The sequence below is a fragment of the Sceloporus undulatus genome, unplaced genomic scaffold (genome assembly GCF_019175285.1).
Source record: "Sceloporus undulatus isolate JIND9_A2432 ecotype Alabama unplaced genomic scaffold, SceUnd_v1.1 scaffold_15, whole genome shotgun sequence".
Taxonomy (NCBI): domain Eukaryota; kingdom Metazoa; phylum Chordata; class Lepidosauria; order Squamata; family Phrynosomatidae; genus Sceloporus; species Sceloporus undulatus.
Genome location: NW_024802937.1, coordinates 561,805 through 586,601, shown reverse-complemented (window position 1 = coordinate 586,601; position 24,797 = coordinate 561,805). Strand labels below are relative to the sequence as shown.

At 43.1% G+C, this 24,797-nt stretch overlaps 1 protein-coding gene across 1 annotated transcript in view; it reads right to left on the bottom strand.

The window, feature by feature from the left end:
- Window positions 1-10,518, bottom strand: part of LOC121917315 (laminin subunit alpha-1-like) — a 122,865-nt gene extending 112,347 nt beyond the window's left edge. The window contains exon 1 of the mRNA XM_042443166.1: window positions 10,307-10,518. Coding sequence (XP_042299100.1) covers window positions 10,307-10,418 — 112 coding nt within the window. The 5' untranslated portion in view covers window positions 10,419-10,518. The remainder of the gene's footprint in view (window positions 1-10,306) is intronic.
- Window positions 10,519-24,797: the final 14,279 nt, after the last annotated feature.

Here is a 24,797-nt window from a genome sequence, read left to right as displayed (position 1 = left end):
GTAATGAAATAAAATAAAAACAAGCAATAATAAAATTAATGAAATAAAATAAAAACAAGCAATAATAAAATTAATAAAATAAAACAAGCAATAATAAAAATTAATAAACTAAAACAAGCAATAATAAAAATTAATAAAATAAAATAAAAACAAGCAATAATAAAAATTAATAAAATAAAAAAATAAAAAGCAATAATAAAAATTAATAAAATGAAATAAAATAAGTATTTTATATTTCTAAAAATAATTTTAAAACCCCAAAAAACCAAGGCAGACCTAATGGCCACTGACTCAGCTTTCCTCCAACTGCTCCTCCTCCTCCTTCTCTGCCCCAATTCTGCCCTTCAAGGCACCCTTCCTCCTCCTCCTCAAGGCTATGGAATCCTGGGAACTGTAGCTCTGTGGACCATTGAGCCTCCTTTTGTCAAGAGAGCTCTGGTGCCACAAGAAACTACAATTCCCAGAATCCTATAGCACTGAGCCATGAATGTTTAGGGGGGGGGTCAAACTATTTCTGCAGCCTTTTGCTACCCCAAAGCCCTTCCTATTTACAAGCAAGGCAAAATCTCTTCCTTCCATTGAAAACCAACCCAAGTGGAGGGCTGATTGCTTCTTTCTCATTGGTCAGCTTCAGGAGAAATTTGCATATTACAAGTAAAGGTGTTTAGGGCCTCAAAAACGATCCTGTGATAAAGAATTACAAGAATACTGACGCGGTATACATTTAAAAGATGAGGCATTTAGACTCCCAGTGAAACATGAACGATTTATGGCCTTTTTTTTCCTCACTGTAAACTGGAAAGTACACTGGTGCCTCGGGATACGAAATGATCGGGTTACGAAATTTCCGGGATACGAAAAAGTTGGATTGGCAAAAACTGTTTCGGGTTACGAAATATTTTTCGGGTTACGAAATTCATTTCGGCGCGAAATTCAAATGCTGCAAAGTGCAGCTATAGGCTTTCCAGTGCTAACGGAAAGCCTTTTCGGGTTACGAAATTTTCGGGTTACGAAAGGAATGGCGGAACGAATTAATTTCGTAACCCGAGGCACCAGTGTAATGCCTTTTGCAAGACATATATACCAAGTGGGCTGGCAATAGCTCTGAGTGGCAGGTGTCCTGAAGACCTGCTCCCTAGGCTGAGCCAGGCAGGGAGGCAGGGAGGGTGGGACACAGCCACGGGGAGGGGTGGAGCTGCCTCCAGGGCCTCGCTGGGGGGGAGTCCCGGGGGCGGGGCCAAACTGGGGCGGGACCGTGTGGCCCCGCTCCAAACCGGGAAAGTCCTGTCCCCAGGCGGGATATGGCAACCCCAAGTATAGCAAAGGCATCTATGAAATCAAGAGGCATGGCAACACATGTGACACGGGAGGGGAGTGACCACCTTCACTGACACCAAGTGGATCTCACAGAGTTGGAGACATGGGGAATATCACTAGGCACCCAATATTGGCTCCCTGCTCTTGCAGCATGGCAAGGGTAGGGAGCATTTTTCAGCCCAAAGACTGTGCTCTCTCCTGCATAACTTTCTAGCTCCCTGATATCAGCATTGGGATGTTATATATAGCAAAGGGTGCAGCAGGGTAGCAAAAGAACTGCAAGTTCTATCCAAAACTGGATGTTACCCTAAGTTCAGACATGAGAGGAAGCTAGTTTCTTGCTCCACTGCCAGTTATAGCAATCATTCATATTTCTCCTTTCCATCTTTTAAACAGAAGAAACTGTAAAAAAAAGTTATCCCCTTTTGCCTTTTGAAAAGTTAAATGTAAGCCACTTGAATCCATGGGTTAGGTGCATAGGATATAAATTAAGTAGATAACATTGAGGACTGATTTCAGTATAGCAAGAAACAACAGTTTCGTGCTACATGTGTTAAACATGGAAAACCTTCAATTAGTTGATGAACAAGGCAGGGTCAAGACCAGATTTTGATACTTGTGTACTTGAAATTTTTAGAATATAATTTGAGTTTTCTGAGTAAATACTGTATAACATGAGGGGAAGCTAGTTTCTTGCTCCATTGCCAGTTATAGCAATCATTCCTGTTTCCCCTTTCCATCTTTGACACAGAAGAAACTATAAAAAAAGTTCTCCTCTTTTGCCTTTCAACTAGCCACAGCTCCATGATAGATATTTACTCAGAAAACTCAAATTATATTCTAATAATTTCAAGTACACAAGTATCAAAATTTGGTCTTGACCTTGCCTTGTTCACTAACTAATGAATGTGTGCTGTGTTTAATACACATACCAATAAACCATTGTTTCTTGTTATACTGAAACCAGTCCTCAACATTACCTACTTAATTTATATCCTATGTGTTTACCCATGGATTCAAGTGGCTTACATTCAACTTTTTAAAATGTCAAAGATTAAAAAGGGATCACAATGTAAACAGCCCAGGGGATGGGTGATAAAAAAAGCCAAATAAAATTGGGGGGAAAGCCCACAAAATTATTGCCCTAGATGAGAGGATTATGAGTGGGCTAATGTTAAAATTAAATAATATCCCCACAAAGCATAACAGCCAACATAGCAGCAGACTGATGACACATGATACAGTTATTCTGGTGAAGCTACATAGTCCCTAAGTCTGGCTAATGGAAGATGCCAGATGGAAGAAATAAAAGAAAGAGGCGGTATACCCCCACATTACAAAAGGAAAGAATGTATTGTAGTTCAAGGCTGAGCTAAGATTTCTACCAGATGCCCCTACGTTGCTAAAATTCATACAGTTTCAACAATATTAACAGCAAAGAGATTTCTGGGTCAAAGGCTGGGGCAGATACAGCAGACTAGTGTTGGAACAGACTTAATGACTATCGACCATCAAAAAAACTCTTCTACTATATTTCAAACATTTGTGATTGCATTAAAAACATATTTTCTGGCTGGAATGAAGGAAAACTATATACTTCAGAATACATCACAGCTAATCTTGTAGAGTTATAGCACAATCAGCATTTTAAAGCAAAGCAGTGGCATTCTTACACTTCATTGCTTCTTTGTTTTCTATCAGGAAATATGCACCCACATAATGAAAAGCAGGAAATGCTAAACATCTTACCAATGTTAGTTTCTACGGTATTCTACTATATTCGTTTTGCATTCCACCAAACACTGCATAGTGAAAATGGCAAAGTGGCTGTTCTGTCCATAGATACAACCATGTTAATTTTGTTAATTTAATTTTAGAAGTAAAGTTATTTTGACTTTCAGAAAAATAATGTATTTATCTGAATTTTCCTTACATGCTTGGGATTGCTTCTGGATTAGCATCTTTAGATAAAAAAAAAAGGAATGCTGAGTTCTGCAAACCCATTACCCTCAAAAGGATTTTGATATGCAGCAGTTCCAGTAATAGGCAAGCATACTTATCTTTAAAAAAGCAAAATTATGATCTTGTGCCCAATTTTTTTTTTAAATCGATTTTTTTCAGAAGTAAAATGAGAAGCTACAGTATTTGGTGACAATGACTTTGATTTTGCAGGCTTTTACTGACATGAGGGCTTTGATAGAAGCATTGTGTTCACTTGTTTCCTTCTCATGAATATATGACAATCACCTTAGAATTTCAGTGAAGGGCAGCTCTGCACACACACATATATGCACATGGAAAAGTTTTCTTACACTGAAATGAAATGGAAGAACCCATGTACACACATGAAAGCCTACTAGATTTTATGTAAGTTTAAATATATAATTACCTATTTATACCTTGATACCTAGAACTTGTGCCTCTTTGGCTTCAACTCCATTACCAATGCACATAAAAGGATGAGGTTTGTAACTTCACACAGTTTCTATGTGTTTGAAGTCATTTCCATTTTATGGCAACTCTAGCCAAACTTATCACAGGGTTTTCTTTGCAGGATTTCTTCAGATGGTTGCCACTGCCTTCCATTGAAACTGAGAGAGTGTGACTTGCTCAAAGTCACCCAGTGGGTTTCCATGGCCAAGCAGGTATGTGAACTCTGTGGTCTCCAGTGTCCTAGTCCAACATGCAAACCACTGTGCCATACTGGCTTTCTAACATCACAGAGAGTCAGCAATTAAAACCATCCACATGAGATTTGCCATCATTGTCTAAACCTGGATGTAGATGTCACTGTATTGACTATTCAAAAGAATCCCTTAAGAAGCCTTGTGTGTTAAGTTGTTTTAATACTTTCTGAACAATTGTCTTCCTGTAGCTCTATCTAGAGTCAGTTTGAGAGTGACACAGAAAGAATACAAATGCAGAAAGGCTTGAGACCTGTACAGAATGAAAAAACAACTGCCTAGTGTGTCCTGTCCTTCACATGCCTTAGTAATAACTGAAACAAAATTTGAACATGTCACTGCCAAAGTTCACCACAAGGTGTGGGGCAAGAGGGAATGACTTAGTTCCCATTTGGGTATTAAGACAGATGGAGAACAGTGACATTGAGTTCTAGTTTTATGTTGCTGTCTGTTTTCAAGTATTTTTTAACATGGCAACCCTAAGATGAACCTACCATGGGGTTTTCTTGGTAAGATTTGTTCAGAGGTGCCTTTCCTTTGCCTTCCTCTGAAGCTGAGAGAGTGTGACTTACCCATGTGGTTTTCCATGACTGATCAGGGATACAAACCCTGTTCTTCCAGTGTCCTAATCCAGCATTCAAACAATTGCACCACATGTGCTCTCTACTTCCCCTTTCCAAAGACTAAATACAAAAGCAGACCACAAGGACACAGTTCATCCAAATGCCAGACTTTCAAAGGCCTATCTTCTTTTTAAAGTTTTCCTTTACACATCTGTTACATGTAAAGCAAACAAATACAAATATAACCCCTGATATAAATGAAAGCAGGCTTTGAATAGTTTTAAAATTATAACAAGTGGAACATGTTATTTACTTGCCCGGGGGGGGGGGGGGGGACCGTATAATTTTTTTTTTTTTTTTTAGTTTGGCCACCCTACATAAGTATCTGAAGGGTAGAATATAAATAAAATTAATAAAATGTATTATTATTAATTGAAATTCTCAATCCATTTCTAAAAATGATGAATAAGCAGCATTTATATGGGCAGTAACCAGAGACTATTGTGAGAGCCAAAGGGATTCTGGCAGCTTTTCAGAGCTCTGGTGGTAATGTCTGGAAGGTTTCCAGTACTATCACACCCAAGTATGTCACAATATATGCTAGACAACTTTCTAGGTCTTCACTGACACTGTCCAAACAGTGTAAAAATAACTTTATTTTCATTTTAAATGTACAGAATCACTAATAGTATAAGCCCATGAAAATGACACATGATATGCCTTTCAAAGTGCAAATCTTCCAAGATTTCATTCTCATTTTGAACCAATTAGCAAAGGAGTAGATACAATTTCCATATGTTAACTTACAGGCTATTCTTTCATTGTACGAAGAAAGCTCACAGACAACACAGGAGGGGAAAACCCAACAACTTTTAAATGCTATTACTCCAAGATAACATGTCGCTCTCCTAGGTTTCAGAAGTATGCATAATATATGTGTGGTACACACACACACAATTGTCTTCCCTGTTGCTTAGAATGGCAATACTGTATTTGTTTTCCATCTGTTCTGCTCTGCTGTGTTTTACTCTTTCACCCCATTTGTAGCACTACCCAGCAGATTGCTCCAGTGACCTGGAGGCTCCAGGGAAATTCTCCAGTAGGCTAACCTGCCACTGGCAAAACTAAAAGGATCTGGTTCATAGGTTACTTCAACTAACCGTCTTGCATATTTAATTGCCTTTATTGACTCACATGAGCAATGTAACTCTAGAAACTAGGGTGGTGGGGGTGAGGAGCTCTATGCATACTGACCTTCCATTTTAAATGAGTTTGTTATTCTAGGTTTAAGCAGCATGTGTCACCTAACATATGAATACAGATAGCATAACACAACAGTTTTAGTAAGAACATGGCAGTATCATACACATTCATGTGTAATCCTTATTGAACTCATTGGTTTCAGTGAGACCTACTTCCAAATAGGTACATTTATTAGGGACATTTATGGTATATCCAAGTCTTTCCTCCAATGAGTGGACTTGACTCTCATTCTCTACACTTTATCCTTAACTACCATGCTCTTGTGGGTAGCCAAAAGTGACAAACTGAAGACAGTATTGTGAAGTCAAAGGCTTTCATGGCCAGCATCCATAGATTTTTGTGGGTTTTTTCGGGCTATGTGGCCATGTTCCCTTCTGAAACTCTTCTAGAACATGGCCACATAGCTCAAAAACCCACAAAAATCTATGAACACAGTATTACCTAAATGTCTTGAATGAGCCTGAATGAACAACCGAATCTGGGGCCCTTTCAACTGCACAATGATAGCACAATGATTCCATGGGTGCATCCTGTGGAATTCTGGGATTTTCAGTTTGGTGACACATTACAGCTCTATGACAGAGAGTTTTAAATGTGTGTGTGGCTTTAACGTTTCCTGTCAATTACTCCTCCCAAAACTGTAAATCTGAGATCCTAAAAGATGTTGTCATGGCCACATAAAGTACACTAAGTGGAAAAGAGCAGATTTTGCCTCCATAAAAGATGCATGTAACACATCATACGTTCAAGTCTGACTACAAACCTGCTCTACTTTAGTCAGAATTCTAATTCTGGTCCAAATATTCAGCCAGAAATTTCTCATATGGCATACACATGTTGCATTGTTGCGGTTTTAAATATGTTTCTAGTCATCACGACAGCAGAATATATTAACAAATGCTCCCAAGTTCTGTTTCTCTCACTCAGTAATCCCAAACAGTAATAGATGCTACTATCCCCATGGATGGCTGACTACACACTTGCTTCTGTGCCACAAAAAAAAGCTTGATGAAATGCATCCTTCCCCTGAGATGCCTTGGTTCACGTGCACCATTAGTCTGGGATGCAGCAGCCCTTTTTGAAGCTTGCATGTGAGTGCCAACTCCTATCTATCTAATCCTCAAAAGTGGATAGAGGCAACAACCTTTTTTTAAAAAATGGTGTGATCAGCATCTTCCAGAGAGACAATAGCTGGAGAGCCCCTGCAGCAGTAGTCCTGAATGCCAGGCTCAGCCTAGCCAGAAAGAAAAGGACAGTTTGAGGGAGGGAGGGATAAGGCTGTGACTAAGGCTGTGAATGTGGCTGTTTCTCCTTGTTAGAAGACAATGGAGAAGGCTTTGCAAAGAGCCCTTTCCTCTTCATCCACTCCCCTCAGCAATAATCATGTGTCAATGGGGAAGGGCAACAACAGCATCAAATGATTTCAGAACTTTGTGTCTGTGTGTGGAGATCAAGACAGTTATTTATACATAAAATGGGTACAAAGGAAAGCAAGGAATCTGGAGGGGAGTCTCAGATGATTTGGTTCCCCCCTTCACTTCAAAGCATTCCCCAACCCACCCCAAGTTTCAGCTTCCACAAAACAAGTGGGCGGCCCCTTTACCCTCAAAGGCAAAAGCAGTTCTCCCCTTCACTGCCAGCAGAAGATGAAAGAAAAGGACAGGCAGGGAAGGGAAAGGAAGGGAAGGGGGGAGAGTTATAAATTGCAAACAGAAAAGAGTGGGGGAACCTAAGAAAGCCAGGGGAGAGGAGGAGACTGGAGAGGTGAAGAAAGGCCAAGATGAATAAGGATCAGTGCAACCGTTGGGACCAAGAAAGAGGAATTGTCCCACCTCCGAACCCCACCATGGAAAGAAAATAATCCAAGACACTTAAACTGCATCTGCTGTTGTGTGTCTTCAAGTCGTTTCCCACTTATGGCGACCCTATCATGAGGTTTTCTAGTTCAGGGGAGGTTTGCCCTTCCATTCCACTGAGGATGAGAGACTGTGACTTGCCCTAGGTCACCCAGTGGGTTTCATGGCCGAACCCTGGTCTCCAAAGTCAAAGCCCAACACTCAACCCACTAGGCCACAATGGCTGCTGTGGCTCCATCTACACTGTCACAATTATGCAGTTTAAAAGGACTGTCACTCCAGCCTAAGGAACCCTGGAATTTGTCATTTCACCAGGTCTTCTCTACCCAAGAGTTCAAAGCTATAGCCCTTTTAGTCTGCAGAATCAGTATGTAGAGAGATCTTGTAGCACCTTTGAGACTAAGGAGTTTATCCCGTGAATATCCTGGAAAAAAATCACGTAATTATGTGTAACAGTTTCACACAACGTCACACAAAACCCGCCATTAAAAAGGTCACAAAGAAGCATTAATGTTCATCTTTTTACTTTTGGGATTTCAGTGACAATACATTTCCAATATCACTTTATTTGCGCAATTGTGTGTGATATTACTTGCCTTTTCTGCTTCATTTGCAGGATGCTTTAAATGCACTTTAATCTCTCTTTAATGCCCAAATCAGCCCCAGTGTGACAAACCTGTAACTTAAAGGAAGATGTTGGCAGCATGAGCTTTCGTTGCCTTCGCTCTACTTCCTATGCCTTTGAGGAAGTTGAGTGAAGTCTACGAAATCTCATGCCACCAGTTTCTTTATCTACCCAAGAGTGTTGGTGAGGCCTCTGAGTTTATCACACGGGGGGGGGGGGGGGGAATGGGGAGTTTAAACAGTGGTTAACTTTGAAAATTGCGCAACTGATATTAAAACATGATTGAAATGAGATGAACACAAGAGCCATTATCCCATGAACAACCAGGGAATAACCAGGCAATAAACAGCAAAAAGTCATTCACAGGAAAACCCTGTCAATGATTTGCTGTTATTTCTTGCCCGGTCATCCTCAGGATGATGGCACTTTAATCATATTTTACCTTGACATCGTGTGAAAACCATTAGCACAGTTGGGGGAATTATCACAGGTTATTAATGGGATAATAGAACTTTGAACATGGCGTCGTGTGAAAACCATTAGTGCAGTTGCAGGATTATCTTGGGGTAATCACTGTTTATACTGCCAGTTGCCCCCCATGTGAGGAACCCCCTCCCAATACTACAAATCCTAGGATTCTGGAGGAGTGGTTTGACTCTGAAGAGCAGGGTTTGGCCATGAAACCCACTGGGTGACCTTGGACAAGTCACACACTCTCAGCCTCAGGGGAAGGCAGGAGCTTCTGCTGAGGACAGAACTGGCTCACGATGCCACCATGAGCAACCAAGGAGTAACCCTTGAGTAAGTAACACCTCGTTGGCTGACAGGGAGTCCCCTGTCCCACAGAGAGAGAGAGACTGGAGTGACGTGGGACCACCATCCCACATCCATTCCCAAGTGCTCAGAAGAGGAAGAGGCCACCTCCTCCCTCACCTTTGCCTCTTTTGCACCCCGTCCTCCTTTTCCAAGACCCTTGTCCTCCATTCCAGCCTTCTGTCCAGAAGGAATCCCCAATCCTCCTCCCTTTTGAGCAGGACTCACAGAAACATGGTGGTTTGAGTGTTTTTGAGTGTTGGGCAATGACTCTGGAGACCAGGGTTTGAATCCCAGCTCGGCCATGGAAACCCACTGAGTGACCTTGGGTGAGTCACAGACTCTCAGCCTCAGGGGAAGGCCATGGCAAAACCTCTTCTGAACCAATCTTGCTCTCTGATAGGTTGGCCTTAGGGTCGACCTAAGTTGGAAACGACTTGAAGACACACAACAGCAACAACAAAGAGAAGCATGGATTTCCACAAGTGTTTTCTTTTTTAAGCTTTTCTTGGGTCATCATGTCACTCCATTTTTTCTTGAATGTCCCACAAAGAAAAATGGAGAGACATGACCCAAGAAAACCTTTTAAAAAAAGACGTGGGAATGGAAACCCATGCGTGTCAGGGGACAGATGCCCTCACCGCAAAGGAAAAGGAGAAGGCACCGCAAACATGTAGGACATTCCAGGACCAAGATGGAGGACCTGCCACCCTAAAAGCACCAAACACTCCTAGAAATAGCAACCCCTGATCAAAATGGAGGACGCTTTGGGAATCCCTCCTAAACAGAAGGGTGGAAGAGAGAACAAGTCTGGGGATAAGGAGGACAACTGGTCACCTTGGTCCTTCTCAAAACGGAAGACACTTTGGGAATTCCTCCTGGAGAGGAGACTGGAATGGAGGACAGGTCCAGAGGAAAGGAGGACGCCTGGTCACCCTAATTCTGCTCCAAATGGAAGAGACTGGCAATTCCCAGTGGCCAGGAGGCTGCAATGGAGGGCAGGTCCCTGGAAAAGGAGGACCCCTGGCCACCCTGTGCCTTGTCCTCCTTTGGGGCTGAGGACAGCTGCCCCCCCCCCAAACTCCCAGAAGAGCCACTGCCTAAAATGGAGGACCTCATTCCCACCCTAAACAAAAGCCCTGCTGCAAAGGGAGGAGGTTTGGGGGGGCAGTGTCTCTCCCTCACCTCGAAGCTGGCCTTCCGACGAGGAGGAGAAGAGCAGCAGCAGCAGCAGCAGGAGGAGGAGGAGGAGGGAAGCCTGCCGGGGTCCGGAGCAGCGTCCAGGGGGGCCCTGCATCTTCTCCCCTGAGAGAGAGAGAGACAGAGAAGGGAGCAGAGGAGGCAGAGGCTGCGCAGGTGGAGGAGAGCAGAGCAAGGCGGGAAGCCAGTCCTGACTGTGGCCGCCTCCTCTTTCTCTTCCTCCTGGGAGAAAGCCCACCCCCCCCCGAAGCCCCTTCCTCCTCCTCCTCCTCCCTCGGCCGCCCAGGGACCTCCCTTCCCAGCCTCGGCAAAGGGAGCAAGGGTCTGGCGGGAACCATTCCTAACCAAGGATAGGGGAGTTAGGGCTTGGAGGCACCCCTCATTCCCCTTTGGGACCCCAAGAGGGGCACCCAAAGTCCAAGGGGATCCTTGGGGCACCCCCGAGACCCTCTGCCAGCCCCAGGCTCCTTGGCCCAGCCCCACCTTCTCCCTGCCAACTGGGCTCCAGGCGGGGGCCGAGAGGCGCCTCCAATGGGGCTGGGGGCCGAGGGGGCTAATGCAGGGGCCAGGGAGGGAAGAGGGGCTCCCCAAGGAAACAGGAGCCCCTCTGGGAGCCTGGGGTGCCTTGAGGGCCTTCCCAACTTGTGGCCACCCTAAGAGGACCCTAGCACTGGGTGGTCTGTCTTGGCAGGTTTGTCCTGGCTATCCTCTGAGGCTGAGAGAGTGTGCCTTGCCCAGGGGCACCCAGTGGGTTCCCATGGCCAAGCAAGGATTCCAATCCTGGTCTCTAGAGTCGCAATCCAATGCTTAAACCACTATACCATTCTCTCTCTCTCTCTCTCTCTCTCCCTCTCCCTCTCCCTCTCCCTTTCTCTGTAACACACAAACACACCTTGGCTACTGAGTTACATATATGTAACTAAGTAATGTGCCCTGGCCTGAGCCACTCACCCCACATTTAGTCTCCAGAGTCATAGTCCAACACACACACACACACACCTACATCTATGTATGTGTGTGTGTGTGTCTTCAGGTCTTCAGGCTCATCGTCCAATGACTAAACCACTACACACTCTCTCTCTCTCTCTCTCTCTCTCTATATATATATATATATATACACAGAGAGAGAGAGAGAGAGAGACATATATACACAGAGAGAGACACCATGGCTACTGAGTTACATATATGTGTCCTGGCCTGACCTACTCACCCCAGATTAGGTCTCCACAGTCATAGTCCAACATTCAAATCCATCTTAAATTTCATGTGTGTCTTTTAAAAAATAATGCCACATATACAGACTTTCTTCCATATGAGATCCCTATCCTGGGATATCTGATGTTATTGCAGGAGAGTCCACTGCCTAAAACAGTTTAAATCAGTATGCAAAGGGATCTTGTAGCACCTTTGAGACTAAAGTCTGGAAAGGAAGTTGCAGCATAAGCTTTTTGTAGGTTTGGTCTACTATCTCAGATGCATGGAGTGAACTGATGCATCTGAGGAAATAGACCAAGTCTACAAAAGCTTATTCTACAACGTCTTTCCCATGTTAAGGTGCTACAAAATCCTTTTGCATACTGATATACCAGACTACCCTGACTATATATCTGAATTTCACTCAGTGGTTCTCAGCTGGTGGTCATCTAGATATTTTGAACTTCAACTCCCAGTATCCCCAGCAGTTGGCCATGCTGTTTGGAGCTCTGGGGAACTGAAGCTCAAAACAACTGGAAGACAAAGCTTAAGAACAACTGGTTTAGATGATGCTCTCCTTGTCCTAAATCAGGATTTTTCCTACATAGACGGTTTATTCCTGAAAAAAATGAACACACTGAGAAAACCGATTTAGTGGAATATAACCTGGTGTATTTCATGTACTGCCACAGCAGCTTCTTCCACCATAGAGCTTCCTTTGAGCTGGAATTCAGATCCAGAACTTGTTTTCTGTGCAAAAGCTAAATGCCTGGAAGATGTGAAGTACATACTAGAAACTGGTTCTCTGAACATGTGCAAAGTTGGGAAGGTGAATATTTATAGAATTTATTGAAAACCAAGGGCCAGTTCTTATGCATCTCTTTTGTATCAGGTAACTGCTAAAATCAATAGTCGTACATAGAGTAGACCCACTGAATCAGCTTATAAGTCTAGTCTTAGTATGTTTCTAAGAGTAAGTCAACATTTACATAAGTAGCAAAATTGTTTTTACTTACTTATATGAAGACTGTTTGTTCAGAATGAAGTGAAAATTGTTTTCCACACAGAAGGTAATGCAAAGTACAATATACATTTGGTTTGCATGCTATATGTACACCACGGCTTGCCTCCTCAGCCTTAAATCCAAATGTTAGTTCCCAACTAGAGCTGGCCCACAGAATCAGTGAGAAACTGATATATTTTCATTTGTGTAAGTTGCACTGATTCCACACGTCTACTCTAGTTGTGAAGAAACCAGCATGAGGTAGTAATCTGAGTGTTGAACTAGGACTCTCGGTTTGACTCCTTGCTCAGCCATGGAAACCCAGTCTGTGACCTTGAGCAAGTCACACACTCTCAGCCTTAGAGGAAGGCAAAGGCAATGGCAACCCTCTCCCAAACAAATATTCTCTGGAAAACTCCCTGATAGCGTTGCCATAAATATGAGTCACCTTGAAGGCACATAACAGCAAACTCTAGTTGGAACTACCAATTGGTTTTAGGCCAGTGATTGCATGCATCCACCCTATGGTGCACTTTAAATATTACATATTCAACTGAAATGAGAACAAGAAGACTTGTAGAAAAGAAGGCTGAAGCACATAAATGTTGCCACTATTACCCAACCTCAGCTGACTTTTTACTCACCTTACAGTTGAGATAAACAGTGGTCTTCCCAGTATTGCACAATGTAGTTCAGTAATGTTGGGCACACTTCAGAAACCGAGCCTGACCCAAATATGTTTCCTACACTCAGCCATTGTGTTAAACAATTCAAGTTAAGGGGATCGTTGTGGATTCTGATGTATACCCTGAGTAAATAATACCTCCCCCTAAGTTTAATTCTAGAAAAGTTGGGTTTATGTGTTGCTACAAACATGGAAGCATAAAATCAGAAAACTGGAAGATACCTCAAGGACTATCCAGTCCAACCCCCTGCCATGCAAGAATATACAATCAAAGCACCCCCAAAAGATGGTGATCCAGCGGTTTAAAAATCTCTAAAGAAGGAGACTCCACCTCCTTCCAAGGCAGTTTGTTTCATTGTCAAATAGTTCTTACTAATGTTGAGGTGGGATCTCTTTTCCTGTAGCTTGAATCTACTGCTCCAGGCCCTATTCTCTGGAGCTGCAGAAGACAAAATTGCTCCATCTTCAGTATGACACTTCTTCAAATATTTAAACAGGGCTAGTATATCACCTCTTAACCTTCTCTTCTCCAGGCTAAACATACCCAGCTCCTTAGATCACTACTCATGTTTTTCAAGCCTTTCACCATTCTGGTTGCCCTCCTCTGGACAATAGTCTATAATTAAAATCCAAAATTCAGTTCTTGTTTATTATTATTATTATTATTATTATTATTATTAACCTTTATTTATATAGCGCTGTAAATTTACACAGCACTGTACATAAAATCTTTTAATTAGACGGTTCCCTGCCTTCAGGCTTACAATCTAAGAAGACACGACACAAAAAGAGAAGGGAACAGTTATGGGGTTCAGGTCCAGCATTCTTCTCTCCTTCTGAGGCCTGGACCAAGGCAGATGGACAGATGGAGGGCTCTGTATCTTAAGGATAGGCCTGATGGCATTGGCCCACCCTCTCTCCCCTCAGAGGCCAGGATGGAGAATTCATAAGAATTGTGATTCCTTTAAATCTAACTTAGCTAATGTTCAAAACAGAAGCAGATTGTACAAAGGTAACACAGCATTGTCCAAATTATTTGAACACTATGAAATGAAAAGTTAAGTGTGCCTAAATCCATTGGAATCAGTGGAAAGAAGCAAGGAGAAAGAGAGTGGTATTGGATGCCTGCTACTAAATGTATAATATGACACTTGTTCAAAAACACTATTGCCACTTTTTCAAATACACTTTTAAGTATAGATTTTGCCAATATAGTTGGCCCTTTGTATCCCCAGATTCTTTATCTACAGATTCAACCATCCATGGCTTGAAAACATTAAAAAAGAAATTATAAATTCCAAAGGTAAACCTAGATTTTGCCAATTTTATATAAAGATACTATTTTACTCTGTTTTAATGGGACTTGAGCATCCATGGATGTCCTCAAACCAAACCCCAGCATCCCCAAATTCCAGCAGGCCCACTGTGTATGCAGTATGATCAGCAGTATAAGATGTTAAGTGATGCAAAAGTAGCAAAATCAACTTCATGAATTCCACAATTTATATATGTATTAAATCCCTGTATATGTGAAACATACTAATTCTGTTAAGCATATTACTTGGTTAGATCTTCATTCATTCCAGAAGCTTCTTAAATTTCATTCCTGGCATGGAGGAGGAAAGCAAAACATCCGCAACAGAAAAAAGTCAACAGATTTCCAGAAACAGCATGTCAGTGGGGAGACTAAAGAATCCTCTCCCTGCAGAGACATGAAGCTAAGAACAAAAGACAAAAGTTGGGAAATAAAGCATGAGAGCCCACATTTTTATGGAAGACAATTAGAAACTTATCCTGAAAACTGCATATTCTACCAAGAGTTCTTTATCGTTTTTTAACACTATGTTCACATTTTTTAAAACAAATCTATATAGTAAAGCTCTTTGATTGCCCAAGCCAATCTCAAATTGCCTAAAATTAAAAATACAATGCCCAGGATCCAACCATATATTCCCAACTGAATCACAACTTTGTTCCCCTTGCCCTCCATCTGATGGCACTCCATGGCACTGGATTTAGGCCCAGTATATCAACAGTGGGCCTGAATAGACAGGCCAAAATAAAGCTGCTTTGGATCACTTTGGAGGTATGCTGTTTAAATGACGCAAGCATCTTAAGAAGCCAGAAGCTGTGCCAAAGCTGTGCTCCTGTCCTTAGGACTGGAGCATGGCTTCAGCATGGCTTCCAGCCTCTTAGGATGCATGCATCATTTAAACAGCATACCTCTAAAGTGACCTGAAGCAGCTTTATTTTGGCCTGTCTTTTCAGGCCCAATGAATGCTGGATGCTAGATCTTATCAGCCAAGGCAGGCAAGGGTCAAGTTTACATGTGTTTGGAATGGACTAATTCAAGCAACTTGTCCACATAATCAGAGCACAAGTGAACCTGATCCTGAAAAAAACTGGCCACTGGATGCCTTCCCAGATCCTGTAATAACTGGCATCAAATTCTGAGCAAATAAAAGCAACTTTTCCTACAAGCTACAGCTGCAATTGTTATAGATACTGTTTTCTGGATTCAGCCATTCACACATTGTTAACCTCTCCTTTAGATCAAAGCAATATGTACTAGAATCATTTAACAGGTGCTCCAAGTACCAATTGTTAGGTCTACCCGGAAACTTAAGCAGGAGGGGAGAAATTAATCTTAGCCTCTCATCCTTGTAAAAAATACAAAAAAATAGGACATGCTCTAGAGACTCAACAGAGCCTTCACCACAAGGGCAAACCCGTTCGTGGTAGGGGGTTCCCTTAAAGCGACCCTCTAGCACGGCTGAAGGAATAACGTTAAATCTTGCTTTAGTGAACACAGCTTGATATTTTGGGATGGTCAGATTTTGCAAATAAAATGCCTCCCTCTCAAAATTGAACTGTAGCCCTAAACTGATGGGAGAGCAGGTAATGCGGGCAGAAGATAGAGAATATTGAATATCAATATCTTTTATACGACATGCCAGAATCTGCTGCGCCCTGGGTAGATCTTGTGTAATGAGGAAATTGTTTGAGAAACCCACTCTCTGCAATTTTTCCTGGATGTTTTTAGACCAAAGAGTGGTATCTTTCATTACGAGTTGCAGGTATCCTGATTCACGGCCCGCATAGAAAAGTTTCAGCCAGTACTTTAAGGCCCACGTCCAAGCAGTGCATTCCACTGAATGACAACCCGCTTCGAGCCGTAAGACGGCTGATGGAACACAGTTGGGTACTCCGAATAATTTTCGGAGGTAAGCTGAGAGAATCTGTTCTAATGCTGCGGAAAAGCCTAGGATCCAGATGGGGATCCCAAATAACAATTGTGGCATGACCTTGGCCTGGAACACCTTCAGTGCAGCGGGTAAAAACTGGCCTCCTTTAGTGTAAAAAAATCGAACTAATGCCTTGGCACTATTATTTGCTGACTGAATAACGGCAGACCTCTGGGATGTCCAACCACACAATGATTGAAATACTAGACAGGGCTACCCTGGAAGTTATTTTGGAAGAAATCACCAGAAGTCTTACTTTCTGGGCGAGTTACAGGGCTCATGTAACAAATATTAGCCTGGCTTCAGGAGTTGCCCATCCACTTTTAATGGAAAGAGAAGGAGTCTGCTGGAATGCTTCAGAAGGGTAAGTTTCCCTGCCTCATCTGGACAATGTGTGATCACTACAGCATCAAAATAGCGCTGTTTTTGGAAGCTTCAGTGGGATACAGACCACCAGAAAGAGGCGGCCAGTGGCCGCCTCTCTTTTACACGTAACCACACCACAGCATTCAAATTGCACAGCGCGGCTACACAGAAGCAAAAGGACCACTAAAAAGCAGCTCCTTTTACACCACCGCTAACAGCCTGCGGCGGCGTGAGGACATCACTGCCACGTGTGCCCATCTGGAAGGCACACGGCAGTGATGTCACAGCTGTGCAAGCCGTGTGCCCTGAGGCAACCCTAGCACGTCACCAGAACGTGCTACAGGACTCATTTGTCCAGGGCCATAGAATCCTTTTTGGAATATCTTTCAATATGTTTGGCATATGTACATTACATTATGAAGGAATATCTCTTACAGACGATGTACATCTGGGACAGTATTTAAAGCTGGAAACAGACTACCAGCAGAAATACAACATTTAATCAGAGACTGCCACCATGTCACGGTCATCACTCCTGTAATTGACCAACAGAAGTTAAAACAGCAGAACAAATCAGGCAAATCTAAATGTTACAGAGAAAGCAGAGGAACTTGACTTGCAAATGCCATTTTTGGCAGGAGTCCATCAAGCATTATGAGTAGAATGGCCGGAATGAATGCAGGGCAGTAAGGCAATCAATTCTGAATTGAAGGGCCTCTGAAAAAGTTTTTTATCTTATTGTTTGACAATACTGTAGTATCTCTCTATATCTTGATTAACAAGAAATGACAATTTGCAAATGTTTTCAGCATAAACTGATGACTAGATAAGGAGGATTTACTAATTCAGAAAGATTGTGTTTCTGTGTAAACAAGAGCTGTTGATTAGAGGCAAAAATGACAAACATGTGGAATCAGACCCTAATTAGGTGCCTGGAGAGATTAGCTCCCTATCTTGCTTTTATCATCAGTGACTGTGTTTAGACAAGTGAAAAAATTCCAGGTCTGTTTGACTTGCTATCAATGACTCAACATCTGAGGCTATTGATTTACGAGGCAGATCCTTCATCTTCTACATAACTATTTTTGGGTGCACTACTGATTTAGTCTTTGTAATTCAAAAAATCTTCACCTGTAGATGTGAAGCAACTATAATTAGACTTCTCATTAAACTGCTTTCCCTCCTCGACATTTCAAATACTTCTTCATTCCATGGTTATTCAGCTTTCAAATATCTAACTGACAACAGTTTCCACTGCTTAAAGCATGCTATTATTCACAGTCACATTTCAATTGTTAAAACTATTTTGAGAACCTATGGAGTTAAGCAGAAGCAAGATTAATAAAATGCTGTGAATTGCCAGTCCTATGTGTAAACAAACTCAAATGGTACAGCCAGTGGAGTAGCAGCAACTTCTGTCAAGTAAGAGCTTTTCATGATAAGGTCCCAGAGCCAAGCCCCCAAACAGAATCCAAAAATGCAAGAAGGGGTGTTGACCCATTTCAAGAAACCAGTTCTAGAGTTTTCATCTGCACCAAGAGCAGGACCTTTGTAAACCTAATAAGTTTTAATTGTCCTTTCAAGACAGAAAAACTTTCCATTATTACAGGGATAGCTCACAACAATATATTATTCTTGGGTAACAAAAGAAAGAAAGAAAGAAAGAAAGAAAAACATTAACACTGATACTTTGAAGATTGCAACTAAAGCGAAGATCCTAAATGCAGTGGTGGCATCTTTAGGGCAGTGTGAGGGATGTAGCAACACTGGGTGACATCTGAGGGGAGGAGTGACACCTGCTGGGCCCTCCTTCCTCTGTGAGGATGGGGTGCTACTGCCAATGTCCAGACCTCCTTTGTTACCTTCACTCTCTTGGTCAAGGTAGCAAAGGAGGGCTGGACACTGGCAGTAGCACACCATCTTCACAGCGAAGGGAGATAAGGCAGCAGAAAAGGAGGGGTGAGCACACATGGACCTGTCCCCCACACCTTTCCTGGTGCCTTGCCTAGCTTACCTGAGTTAGCCAAAGCAATGAGGAAGGAGGGGTTAATGCATGTGCATGCCCGCCATTTTCCTGGGTGCCTTGGCTAGCTTTCCAAGCTAGCCAAGACAATGGGGAAGGAGGGAGAGTGAGCATGCACCTGCCTCTCCCACCTTTCCTGGTGCCTTGGCTGGGTCATGGTTGGTCTCCACAGGGGGCAGGGAAGGCTGCCACCACTGCCCCCCCCCCTTGGCACCTGCACCTGCACCTGCACTGGGTGACACTAGGAACACCACTGCCTAAATGTGTGGGGTAGGAGAGAGAATCATAAAATTGAAAGGCACCACAAGGACCACCTAGTCTAGCCCCCAACCATCCAGGAACACACACAACGAAAGCAGTCCAGAAAACTAATGACATCATCCCTGCAAATCCAAATATTTTAGCACTCTGACTCATGAGCCATTCATACCAGTGGAGACAGCACCACTGCAAAGTTTGTAGTGAACCAACTCCAAATACAAAGGGATCTCAAGGACAATCATGTCCCTAACCTGTGGAATTCATTGCCAAAGTCTACCATAATCGTTCATACACTTAGGAAACAATTTAAGATAATCCCTTTCAGGAAGCACTTTGCAGATTTATTAATATTGTATATACTTTAGTTTTATATTCTTTATTCCTTGTTTATACAGTCACTATATTGTATTTTAGTGAGAGCTGTACAGTTTCACTGTTTGATATGTTTCTCAATTTTAAAAACCACTTGAAGTAAACCTTGATTAATTTGTTTGCCTTGTATAATCATCGCTGAAGGGATTTAATTTCCTCTGCAGAACAGTTTTCTCTCCAGAATTAATGTCTTAGGTTTTCTTCAAAATCATTCAAACTAGCAGTATGAAACTCAGAATCTTTATTTTCTGTGATTGCCCTCCTTGAAATCCCAGTGTTAAGTGTTTATTTAAAAAAAAAAAGTAGGAGAGAGATCTGCCTAAATTTATTTCAGTGTCTTGTTCTATTCAGTTGTTTACAGTCTTTGCCCAATATTGCAAAGGGGTCTTCAGGTATACTAGACTAACTTTGTTGCTGCTGTGAAACTAAATATGCCCTAATTCACACTGACTTCATAAATTCACGTACCTGGGGTACATCCCACTGTTTCTGATAGGAGTTCTAAATATACATGTACAACATTGGACCACACAGTTTCTTTTTAACTATGATGCACCAATGATGGGACTTTTTAATTCCCCAGAGACATATTTTGTTGTAGAAGCCACACAGAACAAGACCTACAATCAGGAATGTCATTAGTGGGGTGCAGGGAGTGCGGATCGCACCAAGTGCTACTCTAGGGTAAGATTAGAATTCAGAGGCATTGCCATGTTAGTCTGGAAAATCAGTATGCAAAGGGATCTTGCAGCACCTTTGAGACTAACTGTGAAAAAGAAGTTGGTAGTGGGCCCAGAGGAGGGCAACCAAAATGGAGAAAGTTCTGGAAACCATGCCCTCTAAGGAGAAACTTTGGGAGATTGGTATGTTAGCCTGGGAAAGAGAAGGTTAAGAGGTGACCTGGTAGCCTTCTTGAAATATTTGAAAGGACGTCATACCGAAGATGGGGGAAGTTTGTTTTCTGCAACTCCAGAGACTAGGATCCTGAACAATGGATTCAAGCTGCAGGTAAAGATATTCCACCTCTTCGTTTGGAAGAACTTCTTGACAGTAAGAACTATTTGACAGTTGGATAAGCTGCCTCAGAGTTTGATGGAGTCTATTTCTTGGGAGTTTTTTAGCCAGAGGCTGGATGGCTATCTGTCAGGAATGCTTTGATTGTGTAGTCCTGCATGGCAGAATGGGATTGAACTGAATGCCCCTTCAGGTCTCTTCCAACTCTATGTTTCTATGAGCTTCTATGAATCTACTTCTTCATATGCATGCGGTGCATTAGTTAGGGTGACACCACTGCTCCCCAAATTATAGAATTATAGAATCATAGAGTTGGGAGAGACAACAAAGGCTGCCTCTTGGCAGAAATCAGCATTTTCCCGCATCCCTTTAAAAGGCTAAAGAGGTGGGGTGAGTCTCAGTGAAAGAAAAAAGGAGAGGCCTCAGCTTTTTAACTATATATATATATATATATATATATATATTCTTTTTACATTTTCTTTTAAAACATCCCATCTTACCAACTATTCACTTTAACCACATGAAATCATATACCTGCAAGTACATTCAGGCTGTGTGTAAGATAAAAATATAATTTAAATTTCATTAGTTGTTTATGTCACAACTACATTCAGTGATGTGTGGGAATTTCAATTTCTGAGTAACAGTAGTATAAAAAACATGACTAAGGATTCTGTATGGTTTGGTATGGGAGTTGACCAATGAAGGTGGGATGACACCATGAGTTACCACACCGGCAGACACAACCCTAGTGGTGCCACCGCCTAGAATATATGAATTCTGTGGCAGTGGTATCCAAAGGTTGCCAACAATAGCTGGAATGCTATTGGGGATCAAATAAAAACATACCCATCATGGTTGAACTCTCACTCTAAGCCAGGGGTAGGCAACCTTTTTGAGCCGGGGGCCGGGTTGCTTTCCCTCAGGCGACAGGGGGGCCGGGGGCGGAGCTTCCACCCTTGAGGGGCGGGACCACGTGCTGGGGGCGGAGCTTCCACCCTCCAGAAGCCAGGCCTCCCCATCTTTGCCGGCCCCTGACGGGGCCCCAGGCCCCGTCAGAGGCCGGCAGAAAAGCTGGTGGGGGCCGCCAGCGCTGGAGGCCTCCCCCTCTTTGCCGGCCCCTAACAGGGCCCCAGGCCCCGTCAGAGGCTGGCAAAAAAGCCGGTGGGGGCCGCCAGCACTGGAGGACTCCAGGGACGGCAGCGGGCCTCTAAGAGACCCCCTGCCGTCACCGGAGGCCTCTTGGAGGACTCCAGGGACGGCAGCGGGCCCCTAAGAGACCCCCTGCCGTCGCCGGAGTCCTCTTGGCGACTCCAGGGGCGGGGCAGCGGGCCCCTAAGAGACCCCTGCCGTCACCAAGGACTCTTGGAGGACTCCAGGGCGGCAGCGGGCCCCTAAGAGACCCCCTGCCGTCGCCGGGTCCTCTTGGAGGACTCCAGGGATGGCAGTGGGCCCCTAAGAGACCCCCTGCCGCCGCCGCAGAGAGCCTCTTGGAGGACTCCAGAGGCAGTGGGCCCCTCCTAAGAGACCCCCTGCCGCGCCGGAGTCCTCTTGGAGGACTCAGGGACAGGCAGCGGGCCCCTAAGAGACCCCTGCCGTCACCGGAGTCCTCTTGGAGGACTCCAGGGACGGCAGCGGGCCCTAGAGACCCCTGCCGCTGCCGGAGCCTCTTGGAGGACTCCAGGGGTGGCAGCGGCCCCTAAGAGACCCCTGCACGCCGAGCCTCTTGGAGGACTCCGGGACGGCAGCGGGCCTCTCAGGACCCCCTCCCCGCCGGGGCGTCCTTTTGGAGGACTCCAGTGCGGCCAGGGTCCCTTTAAAAGCCCGCTGCCGCCTCCGGAGCCCCGTTTGGGGACTCCGGGGTCGGCCCAGCGGGTTCTCTTAAAGGCCCGCTGCCATAGCGGTGAAGTCTCACGCGACCTTTTCTGTGGTCGCGTGAGACTTCACCGCTATGGGCGCCGCATTTTTTCTTCCAAAATGGGGTCGAAGTCTCGCGCGACCCCTGGAGGCAAAAGCCGCATTCGGCGGCGGCGGTTTTGCTGCCGCGGGCAGGCGAAAAGCCTCGCGGCCGGATGCGGCCCGCAGGCGCAGGTTGCCGACCCATGCTCTAAGCCCATCATTCAGTTGCTACAGATACACAGCAAACCCCCCCCCCGCCTCTCAGCTACGAGGTGGACTTAAATATGATGCCGTTTATTGTATAATTGGTTATGCAACTATTAGCGCTCCGGAATGATTGTTGGTCATATTTCTATTATTTTAAAAACAGGGTCTTGGATAGTGTCCCAGCATTTCAAGCACTTCCCATATTTTTTTTCTTTCTGCAAACAACAAAGTCTGGAACAAAAATGTCCCAACAGATCTACTGATTTTTGCCATGGCGGGAACTATTTTATATATCGTCCAATACTATGTAACATATTGGTACAAAAATATGTTCAATGTTATTTTCAGTCAATCAATCCTATGTGGCAAAGCAGAAGTGATGTGCTCAGATTATCAGCAAGTTTCTAGAGAAGCTGACATTTCTGCAACTGGAGGGACAAAGGCGAGACAAAGGAATTAATTAGGATCAGTCAAGAGTAGACCCTACAATACAAAAAGAGATAGTTTTATTTTATTTTATTTCACTTTTAACTTTCTTTTGTTTTCCAGCTCTAGATGTTTCAGTAGAGCATTTTTTTGGATATGGAAATTTGTACTCCCTGCAACACATTCATGAAGGCCAAAAAATACTGCACAACCCACACACATCTCATCTTTTTAAAAATAAATACAATGCATGAGGGTTGAAAGTAAGTACTGCCATTAACTGTTAACAGACTTTGGGGGCAACAGCATTCCTATGCATTAGTTTCCCCACCACAAATCTATTGCTCTATATAGCAGTAGATGTTGCTAGGACAAGCATAATAATATGTATATTAGGAGGAAGAGGAGGAGGAAGTTGGTAACATGTTAAAATCTCCATTAGCCAAAAGTTAGTTTTAATTTTTTACCACTACTGCCTACAGGCCTACTACACAGATATATTATCTGGCATCTTGGATTACAATGATTTTTTAAAATATTATTAGCGTTCCCAGGTGTTCATACTTCATTGTCTCTCCTTTCTTTATGATGGATGGTTCTTTAAGAATATTCTTCATGAAACAGTTTGCCATTTTAAAAAAAATATTACAGATGTCCACTAGATGGCAATGTTTGATTAGAGTGTCGAACCAGTGTGTCATGCAGCAATTATTTCAGCAGTTACAGTTTGTAGCACAAGGGGGAAAGAATACCGCAAAATAATGTACCTTGAATCCAGTAACAAATCAACAGGAACTTGCCAACTTGACAGGCAAAGGAGTTGTACAAGGCTTTTGATTTCTATCCACAGGTCAAAGCCGTTTATAGGGTAATAAAGGACAGAATACCAATCTCCCTGGTTTCAAATTTGTAAAATATTGCATCTCATTAGTAACAAGGAAATAGCACAGCAAGCTCACAGACATCTCACCCAATCTGAGAGGTGAATTGCTGGCATAAAACAGGGACGAATAGGATAGCGACAAGGCTGTAAAAGGTTTAACTTGTGTCTATTAAGTGAAAGTTCTTTAAAAGGTGTGGGAATAAGACATAGCTAAATGTATTACAGACACTGATAGAAATTCAGTATTGAGAAGAAGAAGGGAAAGATTCAGGTTATTCTTCTCAAACACAAGAAAGAATGTCATCAAACCAATATTTTGGAAAAATTGTTCCATTAGAATTAGTAAAAGGCTTTTAAAAACCTTTGTTTGTGGGTTGATGGGTGTGTTGTTTGCATGAACGCATACATGCATAGTATATGTGTTTACAAATCTATGTGCTATATATTGTATTATCTATTATCATGCCTGATACGTGCCCATTTATTTGCACCTGTATGGACACATAACACACACACACACATGTTCTCAGGCATGTATTTCAATGAATGGCAATGTATTGTATGGCATGAATACATGTACATGTCTGAATGGATTGGCAAGGGTGTGTGTGTCTTTAAGACTGAAAATGGGAGATGATCCTACCAACTTTACTTTTGATCCCATCCACATTTTGCAGGAGAACTATGACATTTTGGTGTTGCAACTCCAGACAGGCAAAAAGGGATGCAGTCCTAAGACTAGGAAGTATTCTGTGCCCTTAACCTATGACCAGGTTAAATAAAAGTGAACAAAAGTATTTTTCAAGTAGTAGAAATATTAAGGACATAAGAAAAACATCTAAATATATTATGCAGGAATCCATCAGGGAAATTTGTTCACAAAATGTGAGAAATATCC